Here is a 14,043-nt window from a genome sequence, read left to right on the forward strand (position 1 = left end):
AATTCTTTCATTTAGGACAGTAATGGAACTTTTTAGAAGGAGTAAATTCATTCAATATTATCAAAACCCATTCACTTATTCTCTGATTTGTTCCAGGGCTGACTATACTATAGATAGTGGCTATAGAATGGAATCCAATTCTACTAAATTGAGAAAGATTTAAAAATAGAAACTGAAAATCTCCCCTTGCTGATATAGGAAATGGGATAGATCACTGAACACCAGCTGTAATTGGTCAGGGTATTTCAAGACATAACTTCCTTAAGTAATTCAATTTAAGGTGAATTTTGAATAGACATTTTTCCAAAGAAGGCATAGAAATTACCACTAAGTATATGAAAAGGTGTTGAACATTACTAAACATCAGAGGAATTCAAATCAAAATCACAATTAGATATCATCTCACACATATTAAGATGGCTATTAGAAAAAAAATAAGTATTGACAAGGATGTGGGGAAAAGGATACACTTAGGTACTGTTGGTGGGAATGAAAATCAGTGACTACACTATGGAAAACAGTATGGTTACTCCTCAAAAATTAAAAATAGAACTATCATATGATCCAGCAATCCTACTTCTGGGAAAATAGTCCCAGAAATAAAAATTAATATCTCAAGGAGATATCTGCACACCTACATTCACTGCAGTATTATTCATACTAACCAAGACATGGAAAAAATATATATGTCCATCAATGAACAAATAGACAAGGAAGCTGTGGTATATGCATACAATGAAATATTATTAATCCTTATAAAGAAGGAAATCCTGCCATTTGGGACAACATGGATAAATCTGGACATTATGCAAGACACAGAAGAAAAAATACTATATGATGCCACTTAAAGGAAGGTTGAGATTTCTTAGCATGGCACATAAAGTTCTCTCTCATATTTCTATTATTCATTGTTGCTTTAATTGATTTCCAGTAACACAAAAACATTCCTAGTCTTGCTGTTTCCAGTATTCATGCTTTAGTTTATCCTGGCTCACTGCCTGAAAAGCCCTTCCCAGCCCCATACATTTGTTCTAATACCCAGATTATAGTGTTGTGCCTCATTTTAGTTCTAAGGCAGCGGTTCTCAACCTGTGGGTCGCGACCCCTTTGGGGGTCGAATGACCCTTTCACAGTGGTCGCCTAAGACCATCGGAAAACACATACATAATCACATATTGTTTTTGTAATTAATCACTATGCTTTAATTATGTTCAATTTGTAACAATGAAATTGGGGGTCACCACAACATGAGGAACTGTATTAAAGGGTCGCGGCATCAGGAAGGTTGAGAACCACTGTTCCAAGGTATAATAATATCAAATTACTATCATATACATAATATAACCAATATAATATTATATACCAACTATACTTAATAAACATTTGTTTACAATCATAGTAGGGCAATTATTCTGCTGTTTGAATCTCTAATCATTGGCCAGAGTCACCAAGTAAGGAAAAATCACAAGAATGAAAGAAAAAAAAAATCTATGTTAATTTGCCACTAGGTGGAAGCCAAACTTCTAATGACTTATTCATCCTGAATGCAACTTAGTACTTATCAGTGTATGAAATAATTATTTTGAGAATGAAATATGTATTTTCCTCTATTATTGCCATCATTAAGAATAATGGTAACTTTTTCAAAATTGGAAAAACTTGCTCTTTGGCTTCCTTACAACCAATTACAAGCAGTAGTTTAGAATATTATAGCAAGAGATGTAGGCTAAACCTAGCCATCTGATAGCTATGATAATTTCAAAAAAAACAATGATAATTTTTAAACAATAAAAGTAAAAGTGGAACTGTCAAATAGCCAGGTGGTCCCATACTCTTCAATAGACTCTGGGATATCATTAACAACTAAAAAAGTAGTATTCAATAACTGCTAATGTTCCCCAACTCTTTAAATGAAGTATAAATTTAAAGTAATACATTTTATAACATATTACAGAAGATATTCACACTAAATGTTTAATATAATAAAAATATTTAGTACCTCAAAGTAGCCACCTTTTTATTCAATAGTTCACACTAAGCAACATGTCTTGAAAACTATCATAAAGATATAAGAAGGGACATTTTCATTTGTATGAATCCTAGAGAACCATTCATTTATTCCTTCAACAACTATTTGAAAGTATGCTCAATTCTGGAGGTATAGAGTTAAACAAAATGGGCATCCAAAAGAGATATGCCCAACCTCCTGAACATTGTGGCTCATGGGTAGAGCAGGCTTTAAAAAAAAAAATCAAACTTTAAAAAGTCAAATAGAATAAAGTGGGTTGTTTATAGATGTGTTAAAGGTTTAAGTTTTATTTAACTGTAAAAGAGATATATGACAAATGAGAACTTTGCCAAACAGGTGAGAGGAAAAGAATTTCTTTTAAAGAAAAGAATAACAAGGGCTTAGTCCAATGACAGCTTTAGGAATTGAAGAAACTAGCATTTAAAATGGGTAGAGTTGAGGATACAAATAGAATGAAGAGGGATGGACACTAGAGAGGTGGTAGAATTGTTGACTTCTAGGCATTATTCTGGGACAAAAGTTAAACTTTTGAAGGGTTTTATGTGGTAAAATTACATGGAAAATTGATATTAAATAATAAACATAATTTGATTGTTGGGTTTCAGTTATCATGGTTTAGCATTAAGACCAGGAGAACATTGTGCTAAGTGAAGTAAGCCATTCAGAGGAAGACAAGTACCATATGATTTCACTCAGATGTAGAGTTTAATGAACAAAATGAACTAATAAGCAAAATGGTAACAGACTTATAGATAGAAAGCAGGCTGACAGATGTCAGGGGTAGGGCTAGGTGGGGGTTGGAGAAATTGAGATAGATAAATAAATAAATAAATCTATACTAATAATAGCCTAGGGCCATCATGACCTAAACAACCAGATGGATGAATGGTCACCAGGAAGTGCATGGAGTAACTCTCGGTCCCTCCCCTGCAGCCCACAGGCTCCTATCACAGCAAGGCTGGTGGCCAGCGGCCTGGTGGGGCAGCAGGGGGGGATGGGAGGGGTGAGGTGGATGCAGGGGCCAGGGCAGAGGCCTAACAACCTCACTGCTGCTGCAGCAGCTATGGATCAGAACCCAGAGAGGCCCAGAGAGAAAGAGAGAGAGAGAGACGGGCCTGATCCACAGCCACCACAGCTGCTGGCGAGGCCCAGTGAGAGAGAGAGGCAGGGCCTGATCAGCAGCTACTGCAGAGGCTGCAGATCAGACCCAGAGAGAGGCCCAGAGACGCTGACTGGAATAGAAACCGACCAATCAGAACCTAATCTGGGTGAACTATGAAGGCAGAACCTAAGATGGGGGCTGAGGAGGGGTTTTAAGGACAACAGTTATTTGGTGTAAGGTGGAAGAAAGTGGTTCAATTTTTTAATAACCAGTTTGGCACTATAGTGCATATGGCTGGCTATTAGTCCAGATATAGGGATTATGTCTTTTTGTCTGCAAAGGGCATCTCCTCCTGCTGAAAAAGGCTCCCCCCTCCCCCATTTAAGCAATCCTATCCTATGTAATCTATCTATATCAATAAAAGGGTAATATGCTAATTAGACCGGGTCGATCGGCCATCTTCTGGAAGTCTGACTTCCTTCCATACAAAGCCATGGTGGTGGGGGCTGAGGCAGAGGTAATTAGGAGTGATCAGGCTGGCAGAGGAAGACAGTTGGGGGCAACATCAGGCTGGCAGGGGATTAGGGGCAATCAGGCCGGCAGGAAAGGGCAGTTGGGGGTGAGATCAGGCCAGCAGGGGAGGGAAGTTAAGGGCAATCAGGCCAGCAGGGGAGCAGTTAGGGGTAATCAGGCAGGCAGGCAGAGGTGGTAATGGGGCAATCAGGCAGAGAGGCAGCTGAACAGTTAGGAGCCAGCGGTCCCAGATTGCGAGAGGGATGTCCGACTGCTGGTAGGGATCAGGCCTAAACCAGCAGTTGGACATCCCCCAAGGGGTCCCAGATTGGAGAGGGTGCAGGCTGGGCTGAGAGAACCCCCCTCTCCCGTGCCCAAATTTCGTGCACCAGGCCTCTAGTAAATTAATTAATTAATTAATTAATTAATTTAGAATCACTTGAGGTGTTATAAATGCAGGTTCCTGGGACTCATCTCCAGAAGATTCTAATTCAACCACTTGGGGGCAGGGCCTGGGAATCTATTTTAAAAGCTTCCTGATGTGCAGGCAAGGATGGGAGCCTTTGTATGAAGTATCTGCTGAAGAAGCAGAAGTGAAGCCCTCTGAACATGTGAAAAAGCATGTTTGTTCCAGGAATTTTCACTCCATCTAGAGATCATGACCACGGCAGCCTCACTGATGATCCAGCATTGTGTTTTAAACAAAAATTGTTTTGTTTCTTTTCATCACAAGAAAGCACATAAGAAATATCTACTTAAACTGGTAAAAACGTACTAACTTACCTTTAAAAGTACTTTAAAATTTTTTTTAGATTTTAAAAAGTCTTTATTGTTGAGAGTATTACAGATGTCCCCCCCTTTTTCTGCCCATTTCCTGCCCCCCCCCCCCCGCCACCCTACCCCGGATCCCACCCTGCCCCAGGCCTTCACAACTCTATTGTCTGTGTCCATGGGTAATGCATGTATGTATATAAGTTTTTCGGTTCATATCTTCTCCCCTCCATGCCTTGTACCATCCTTGTATAATGTACATAACTTTGCAAAGTAAAACTAGTAAGGCCTCTCTCTCCATTTCTCAACCCAGCCCTCTAGACAAAACTATCACTAGTAACAGGAGTGAAGAACACTTCCTAAGCATTTATGTAGAGAATTTAATTTTTTAAAACGCCCACACAAGTTCTATAATTCAAGATTTTGGTTCATTTACTAGAAAATATGTTTAAGGCCCTGGAGAGTAAAAAAAAAAAAATCACTTTTTTTTCTATAGAAATAAAGAGGACCCATGACAAGAATAGGTCATTAGGGAACATAAAGATTAGTAGACAATGAGAAAATGAGAAGACATTGAACTACACAGAAATTGTAGAGGAGAAAGAGTTTATTCTCATAGAAAAAGCCCAATAATGGACACAAAAAGAGGATGGCAATTTGGTCAAATATTTTCAGTGTAGTTCTAGTGGTCGTGGAAAAAAAAACAACTATTCTGAGTTGTAATATTGTGGATTCCCCAGATCATTTCCCAACCCTTTCCATTCAAGTCTTTTTTTATGCCATTCCTCAAATCAGATATTTAATATTCTAATTTTGGCATTTAGCTAAATTATTACAAGTCTTTTAAAATGTTCATTGTTACTGTATTATTTTCAATGTTAGAATATTTTTATGTATTTGCTTGTATATTTATATTTTATTATAGTCCATACTAGATTGTAAGTTTCAAAAGAACAGAGACATTATAAACTCTTCAGTGTTTCTATGCTGGTATTGTACACAGGGCTTATGAATAAATAAGTGACTACATACATGAATAAGCAACCCCCCAAATGTCTTCCATTGGGATCAATTTTATTTATATAATTTAGTTTGATGATATATATGTTATACTTGTAGATATCGTAGATATAGAGGGTTGAAGATAGATTGTGACTCTTGCAATCGTATTTTGCTGTTGTTGGACCTCGGGCCTGCTCTATTAGAAAAGTTTTCTATCCTCACTGCAGGAAAACCTTCCCAGGAGAATGCTGCACCTGCATCATCCACCACAAGGGAATAGTGGTCTCCCAGGAGCCTGGGTTCACTGGCTCATAAAGTTCTTCACTCCTCCTCATAACTCTGAGCTTCTGACTCTCTGTACCATAAGGACTGGCAAGGAAGAAAGCATTCGTGAGGCTAACTTAGGAGCTGCAGAGCAGCAGCCCTAAGCTGTCACTGTCACCTGCTATGTGTGGTGACAGTAGCTCAGAGAGATTAAAAGTGAATGAAGTTAAGCAACTTACTTGCTTAAAATGGTCAGGACATTGACTTGCTTCTGTAACCTCTGAGGCCGAATACTAAAGAGATTCCCTGTGAAATCATCTTGTGCTGTAGCTTATTCCAATGCGTTGAGTGACCCTGGGTTTCTACAGTTAGCTTTACCTGTGCTGTACTCTGGGGGGCTGTGTTATCTGACTATTTTCAAGGACAGCAGATGGTTGAAACAAAGCTGTGATTAAATACTTTTCTTATCCTGAAAATTACCTTCAAACAATCATGTCTGCTTCTACTACCAATTCCTCTGTATTCATTCTTACAGGGTTCCCTGGCCTGGACCAGTACTATCCCTGGTTTTCAATTCCTTTCTCCTCCATCTATGCTATGGTTTTCATGGGAAACTGCCTGGTGCTGCATGTGATTCGGACTGAACCGAGCCTGCATGAGCCCATGTTCTACTTCTTGGCCTTGCTGGCCCTCACTGACCTGTGCATGGGGCTGTCCACAGTGCACACGGTGCTGGGGATCCTGTGGGGGCTCAGCCAGGAAGTCAGCCTGGATGCCTGCATTGCACAGACTTATTTTGTCCATGGTCTCTCCTGCACAGAGTCTGGAGTCCTTCTGGCCATGGCTTTTGATCGCTTTACTGCCATCTGCAATCCTCTGAGATACAGATCCATCCTGACTAATAGCAGAGTCATTCATTTCATGGTGACCATTGTGCTGAGAAGCGCTGTGTCCATTCTTCCTGTCATTCGTCTGAAGTTCTTCCATTACTGCCGCCCTCATGTCCTCTCCCACTCTTTCTGCTTGCACCAGGACCTGCTCAGGCTGGCCTGTTCCGACATCCGCTTCAACAGCTTCTATGCCCTGGCTCTGGTGATCTGTACCCTGCTGTTGGATGCTGTCCTGATTCTCATCTCCTATGTTTTCATCTTGCATACAGTGCTGGCAATTGCATCTCGGGAAGAGAGGCTCAAGTCTTTGCAGACCTGTGTTTCCCACCTCTGCGCTGTCCTGGTTTTCTATATTCCCATCATTGGTCTCACCATGGTTCACCGCTTTGGGAAGCACCTCTCGCCTTTGGTTCATGTTCTTATGGGCAACATTTATATTCTCTTTCCACCCCTGATGAATCCAATCATCTACAGTGTCAAGACCCAGCAGATTCGAAGCAGGATGAAGAAGTGGTTTTCTTTGAAAATGTAGGGAAACCTTTGAATTTTATTCAGCAAAATGGTTTTTTCCCCTTCATTGATTAAGGTATTACAAATGTGTCCTTACCCCCCCTCACCCCCCATCTTGCCCTCACCCTTACCCTCTATTGTCTGTCCATTGCTTATGCTTATATTCATGCATACAAGTCCTTTGGTTGATCTCTCTCCTTTACCCCCACCCTCCTTATCCAGGAAAATATTTTAAGATAAAAACAATAATGCTAGTTCCCATATGTTCAATAACCTATAATTTGTATAATATTTTCTAAAAAGTTCTGTTCTTTTATGAGGACTAGAGTATTAAAAAAAAAAAAAAAGTTAGTGCTAATAGTAGAGAGGTGGTAGAACTAAGTTTTCCTAACACACATTCCAGAAAAGATTTCTGAAAGCTTGCTGGAGGATAATCATAGCCATTATGGACATGACAATAAGTGTCTTTGCATTTTGTTGACATTTTCTTTCAGCATGGTTATCATAGGAAAAGTGTGTTAACCTTAGTTTGACAATATTTTTATTTAAAAGTAGCCACATTTCTGTTTAAGATTTTGGAAGCATGGTTATAGTTTAGACTTTTTAAAAATGGTGTTCATATCAAAATATATGTGCATCCCTAGAGGAGAGTTGTGCTGAACTGTGATACTGACCCTTCCCTCTCCTATGTTCCTTTTTTCCCATTAATGACTTAGTGCAAGTCCATTAAAGGGATTTTGAAATGCAAAGATTTATGATTTATCTATTTCAAAGATATTTCTCTTTAATTCTTTCTACACTCTGAAGATATATCTTATTGCATATAACTTTTTCATTTAAATTTTTTTTAATTTATCTTTATTGCTGAAAGTATTACAGATGTCCCCCTTTGTTGTTGTTGTTCTTTTATCGCATTGACCCTCTCCACCCTACACTTGCATATATATATGCGTGTCCATGGGCTATGCATATATGCATATAAATTACCTGCTTTACCAACCCCCCCCCCAATCCCAGGGTATTATACTAACAAATATAAACCAGACAAGACAAGTATCACATGTTGTCATTTTACATTTTTATACATATTTTATCATTATCATTTCTTCATGCCATTTTAAGTTCATAAAATTTTCAGAAAAATATTTTAGAAGTGATTGCAAAAGCACAATTGAGAATTAATGGTGACCTCTCTTAGAGTAATGGTTGTGAAAATAAAAATATAACAAAGATGAATGATATTGTGGACAAAAAGGGGCCACATGTTAACCTGACTAACTCAGGGATGACCTGTGTGGCAGCCTTGCAAACTCAAGATGCCTAAAGTAACCATAAAGGATGGTCTGAAAAGAAAACCTTGAATTAAAAAGCAGTTTATAGTGGGTAGTCATGTCCTAGGTTAGTATCTTCCCTGACAAAGATCAACTTTGATCTTCACTAAACCGATTTTTTGCATCTAAGATAACATACCTTCTGAATGTCAGGGTAACTTGTAACTCCCCTTTTTCCAGACCCCTCAGGGCACAATCAATGTGCCAGGGCACCAGGAACAGAGACCACAAATTCCCTCATTGTTATTGTTAATTGCTGACTTTTAACTATCCTGCACCCACCTAATTAAAAAAAGCATGTGTCTATCATTTTACTTTTTGTCCAATCCCAGAGGTCCCCTCCCCTTTGTTTTCTCCTACCCCCTAATCTACCACCAATGGAGTTAAGGTAACCCACTCACATCTCCTCTTTTGACTGTAATCTATAAAACAAGGTAAAAAAACAAACACACAGACAAAAAACACCCACGCCATTCTCGGGAGCACTATCTCAATACTTTGAGATTCTGCTTTCTGGCAATCGTTGACTCAAATAAACTCACAAAAATATACCACAGGTTTGATTGTGGAGTTTTTTTTATGTTAACAACACAATATATAAAAAGTTTTTAATAAATGATTGTGGGTTGGTTTCATAATTGATGCTTAGGTTTTTGATGTGAAACCACGTTGATGGTGCTGGGGTCCAGCCCCAGCAGGTCCAGGGGTTCCCAAAGGTGTGGACAGAGTCAGCGAAGAAGGAATGACATGGAGACAGCGTTCAGGTGATCATTATAGCCAGGTTCCTCCTTTTATTGTCCTCTTACATCTCTATTTATACTATTTGATCTTAATCCCATCCATTCTATTCCAAAGGTTAGGGCGTTTCTTATCTCCATTCCAAGGTTACTCTATTGTTCTATTAAACTACAAGGAAGTAACTGAAGGAGATTATTCTAAGTAAAGATTATGTAGTTTAATGGTGATTGTTGGTAGTTAAAGTGATTAACTACCCACCTGGCACTTAGTTAAGAGGCTTTACTGATAAAAATCCTCACCTGGGGAAACAACCTTTCTCGGAGAGGTGACCTTGGTTAAAACACATAGCGCTTAAGAAGGGGAGCAAACATATTAAGAACAGTATACCATATATGCCAGGTCTCTTGAAACATAAGCTGTGCAGATGTTTCTTCCCTGCAATGACTGTGTCAAGCAGCAAGGATGGACCGGCTTCCAGAATGATGGTATGTCATTCAATGAGATAGTGACAGAGAATTACTATTGTTTATAAAAGGGGATAGTGAAACCCACTTTGAATGCTTAAATTTGAGGTGTCTGCGGAACATTTATAAAAATCCATTTAAATTCTTAAGTACTCCCAGTGTTTCAGATGCAGTATTAGACACTACTAAGGTACAGGAAAACAGTAGAGAGCAAAAAGAGGACTTTGCCTTCATTATAACAGGTGATGCAGACAAAAATTATTAAGGATACATCTACACTTACAATTATGATAAATGCTATTATTAAGAAATGAAGGGTAGCCCAACCACAGTGGCCCAGTGGTTGAGCATCAACCTATGAACCAGAGAGTTGCCGTTCCATTGCTGGTCAGAGCACATGCCTGGGTATGGCCTCGATCCCCAGTGGGTTTCAGGAGGCAGCCAATCAATGATTCTCTCTCATCAATGATCTTTCTATCTCTCTCTCCCTTCCTCTCTGAAACCAATAAGAACATATTTTTAAGAAATGAAGTGTAAAATGACATTCTAATAAAAAACTCTGAGCAAGGAGAAAATGAATAATGACTTCCCTAAGCAAGTGGTATGTAATTGAGGTCTAAAGATAGAGGGATAAGTAACCTAAGGAATATAAAAGAGAAGGAAATTTTAGAGAAACAATAGGAAAATAAAAATTGAGAACATATTGGACCATCTGAAAAACAAATGAGTAAGTGACTATGAAACTTCAAGTATAAATGTTGAAAATTAAACAGAAAGAGGGTTATGAAAGATGAGATTTTACTTTAGTTTTAATTCTTAGAACAATATGCAATTACTAATGAATTGCAATTAGAATGATGAAATTGTGGACGAAAGGGGCCACACGCTGACCTGACAAGCTCAGGGAAGGCCTGCGTGGCAGCCTAGCAGACTCAGAGACCTAAAGTAACCACAAAGGATGGTCTGAAATTAAACTTTGACTAAAAGCAGTTATGGTGGGCAGTTATGTCCTAGGCCAGTATCTTCACTGACAAGATCAACTTTGATCCTTACTGAGCCCATTTGCCTTTTTGCCTCTAAGATAACATTCCTTTGAAGTGTCTGGGTAACTTGTAACTTCCCTTTTTCTGGAACCCCTGGGGCATAACCAAATGTTCTGGGCGCCAGGGCAGATACTACAAATTCCTTCATTATCATGTTGATTGATCCTGCACCCACCTAAGGATGTGTCCATCATTTTACTTTTTATCCTATCACAGAGGTTTCCCCGCTTCGCTTAATCCCACCTCCTTAAATCTGTCACCAATGAATTTCATGTATAAATACGAATGTAACTCTGCCATTCTCCGGAGCACTATCTCAATTCATTGAGGTTCTGCTTCCCGGCATATGTCGACAGTTTGGCTCAAATAAACTCACAAAAATTCTTTACAGGTTTCAATGGTTTTTTTACGTTAACATTAATTGGCGTAGTCGGCAGGATTCCAAAGCAGCTCACCCAGGACCATCCCTTGGACTTTGACTCGGTGCTAGGATCCAGCAAAGGGCCCATTGAGCCCGCCGGTTCTCCGCCCATTGGGTGAACATGGGTGAGTTTCTCTTGGATCCAGAACCTTCCCTTCCTTTGGTCGAAGGTCGGACTTTATTTGAGCTGTTTTAAATCCTCGAGGTGGAACCAGGGTTGATAAGACCCCAGGTTAAGGGTTCAGAGCAGAACCCAGGGTAAGGCAGGATTGGAGGAAAAAATGGGAGGCTGGGTTTGATTTAGGCTTTTTAATTAAAAGGCTTTCTGAGAGTCTGAGCAAAAAAGAAAACCTTCGCTGTATAAATGGCTTTACTAGGGGGCCACCTTAAGGCTTGGTCTGCCCGGGCCCTAAACCTTTCCTGTGGTTTTAGACAGCCGGGAGACAAACTGAGGCCACATTTGACCCACTGCATAACATGTCTAGAAAGTTTGCTCAGACTACAGATATTTAATAATGATAAAAAAATTAACATGGGAAATTGTGCCTCCAAGGCCAGAAACTCCCGAGACACCAGCCCTCATTTAATACTCCTGATAGGAAGCCTTTACTTGCAAGTATTTTAAAATATTAACTGAGAAATGGCTAAAATGCAGTTTGTTTGGGGTACCTATGTTAATATTTTGCATGCAGAAATTAGAAAATGCCGGCTCTGAAATTAAACTGAATGAGTACATGGGAAGCATATCTTGATTTGAAAATTGGAAGCTTCTAGAGAAAAGCACAGGAAAAATTTATTCTAATAAGATGGAAATTAATAAAATTTTAGAGACTGTCTCAGAACTATTCTGAAGTTAATTAATGTCTACACCCTGTTTTTTCCTTTAGCCCATTGTTTGTTTGTTTTTTGAATAGTCCATTGGGAATATACTGAAATTCTAGAGAGGGGAAGTTCCTGAACCAGGGACAAAAGACACTGCTTTGGTAGTTTCTAATGCTGGACATTCTTTGCTGTAAACTTTAGTGTGTTCTGTGCGCCTTGATGTTTTTGTGTCTTTGTTGTAGTGAAATAGGAAAAAATTTTAAAATGTCTTTCTATTAATCATGACTTTGGGAAAATACGCCATTTGAGTCATTTGCTGAAACTTCCCCAAAGCAGGATGTGGGGAAGGGGAGAAGGGAACTCATGGTGGTCCAATATGGACGCCTCCTCCCCAAGTATTCTGATTTAAAATCTCCTTCTCGTAATTGAAAAGTTTTACAAAATTTAAAAATGCGTCTGGTACTTCTGTTCACATGTAAAGAGAAAAGCTGGTTTAAAACTAATGCGCGCAATTGTCCTCTTTTTGGACATTTAGATAGAGTTTTAAACTGGAGTCTCTTCACACATGTACAGAATAAAACCCAAGACTGATTATTTCTTAGAAAAAAAAAAATGGCGAATTTTACCCAGGGAAGAAATGCAGGCTTGTTCTAGCAACAAGCCTCCAAAAGAAAATTCAGTAAAATTGTCTCTGTTACAAAAATTTGCCGAAGTAAATGACTTAATAATAATAATTGGATTTGAATCTCAAGAAATTATGTAGCTACAAATTTGCTTCTTGACTTTCCCCAGAGAAAAATGGTCGTTTTAAAGTCAAGGGCTGGGCCAGGCCTGTTTTGCCAGCCTCAGGTGTGGTTTTCCAGAGCTGCTGGGAACTTGAGACCTTAGAGTTTACTGAGTCAAATGATAAAAACTTATGTCTAGGTATTTTGAAGTGACATAATACATAATGTTGATCTGAGTATGCCTCGTACGAAATCTAGAGGGTAGAATTGAATCTGTTGGTTGATTGTGTCTTATATTTTTGAAGTTTATTTTTAAAAATGTTACTGATGTTAAGGTTCGGGTTGAATTGGGAGAAATGTGTAGCTGTGGTAGCTAGATGCCTAAAATGTAGAAATTTTTGAGAAAATAATTTTTGCTTTCTCTGAAATAATTAGGAATTCAAAATATGCTGCTTATTGGTCTGATTTAAAAAAAGAAAGAAAGAAAGAGGATTAACTCTGTGATCTCAACTGAAATTCTTAATACAAAAAACCAGTTTAAATTTAATTGCAAAGAACTCGCAGAGCCAGGTGCAGACAGGAGGCTCTCAATGGGGTAGGGTAGCAGCTGTCCCGTCAGGGACTGGACAGCCAAGAGTCAGGATCCCCGTGGGGGCTTCTGCCAGTGATGCTCTGGTGTTTGCTTTTCACAGATTGGGAGTTTATGAATTATTTTCAATGCTGAAAACACTGCTTGCAATAAGCCATGTGCCTCATTTTAAAATCTTACATATTTATATTATAGAAAAGCAAAGTTTTTATCAAATCTACAACCATGCCACCTTTAAATTTTGTCATTTGTGGACAGCTTTATTCTGATGCATTTGTAAGGTATATTATATGTTTAGAAAAACCCATGAAAAGGACTCTGACTTAATCTAAATTGCAGGTTTTTAAGCAGGTCATATCTTTGAACTGGATGAAGATTTATAGAACTTCAAGGAATACCTGAATTCAAAACCTACTGGCAAATAATCAGGATAAACAAAAATAACTATGGGACTAAATGAATTGAGGATAATTATTCTTATGACTGTTTAAAATATTGTTGACTTTTAAATCTTTTGTTTCCCAAATATAAGGAAAAGTAAAGAGCAGACATTCTGCATTTTAGGAACTTACAAAATTGGTAACAGATTCATTTCACAGTGCACTCCCAGGCGACGAAGATTTCAAAGATCATGGCTTACAACCAAGAGATTTGGTGTGTTGGAAAAGATACCAAATAAAAGACTTTCTCCAACCTCGTTGGAGACGACCTTACCAGGTATTACTAACTAACCCATGTGCAGGTAAACTTAAAGGAGTTAGCTTTGGATTCACATTTCTCATTTGAAAAAGGCACCTGACTGTGAATGGACATGTACTTCCATCTCTGA

At 38.7% G+C, this 14,043-nt stretch overlaps 1 protein-coding gene across 1 annotated transcript; it reads left to right on the forward strand.

Moving 5' to 3' along the window:
• Positions 1-6,173: 6,173 nt before the first annotated feature.
• Positions 6,174-7,103, forward strand: LOC308524134 (olfactory receptor 51V1-like; the record flags this gene model as incomplete). Its single annotated transcript, XM_081098282.1, has 1 exon — positions 6,174-7,103. One exon carries the CDS (start codon positions 6,174-6,176, stop codon positions 7,101-7,103), a length of 930 nt encoding a protein of 309 aa, XP_080954408.1.
• Between the last annotated feature and the right edge of the window lie 6,940 nt (positions 7,104-14,043).

Source organism: Myotis nattereri (assembly GCF_964212035.1).
Source record: "Myotis nattereri genome assembly, chromosome: 9".
Taxonomy (NCBI): Eukaryota; Metazoa; Chordata; class Mammalia; order Chiroptera; family Vespertilionidae; genus Myotis; species Myotis nattereri.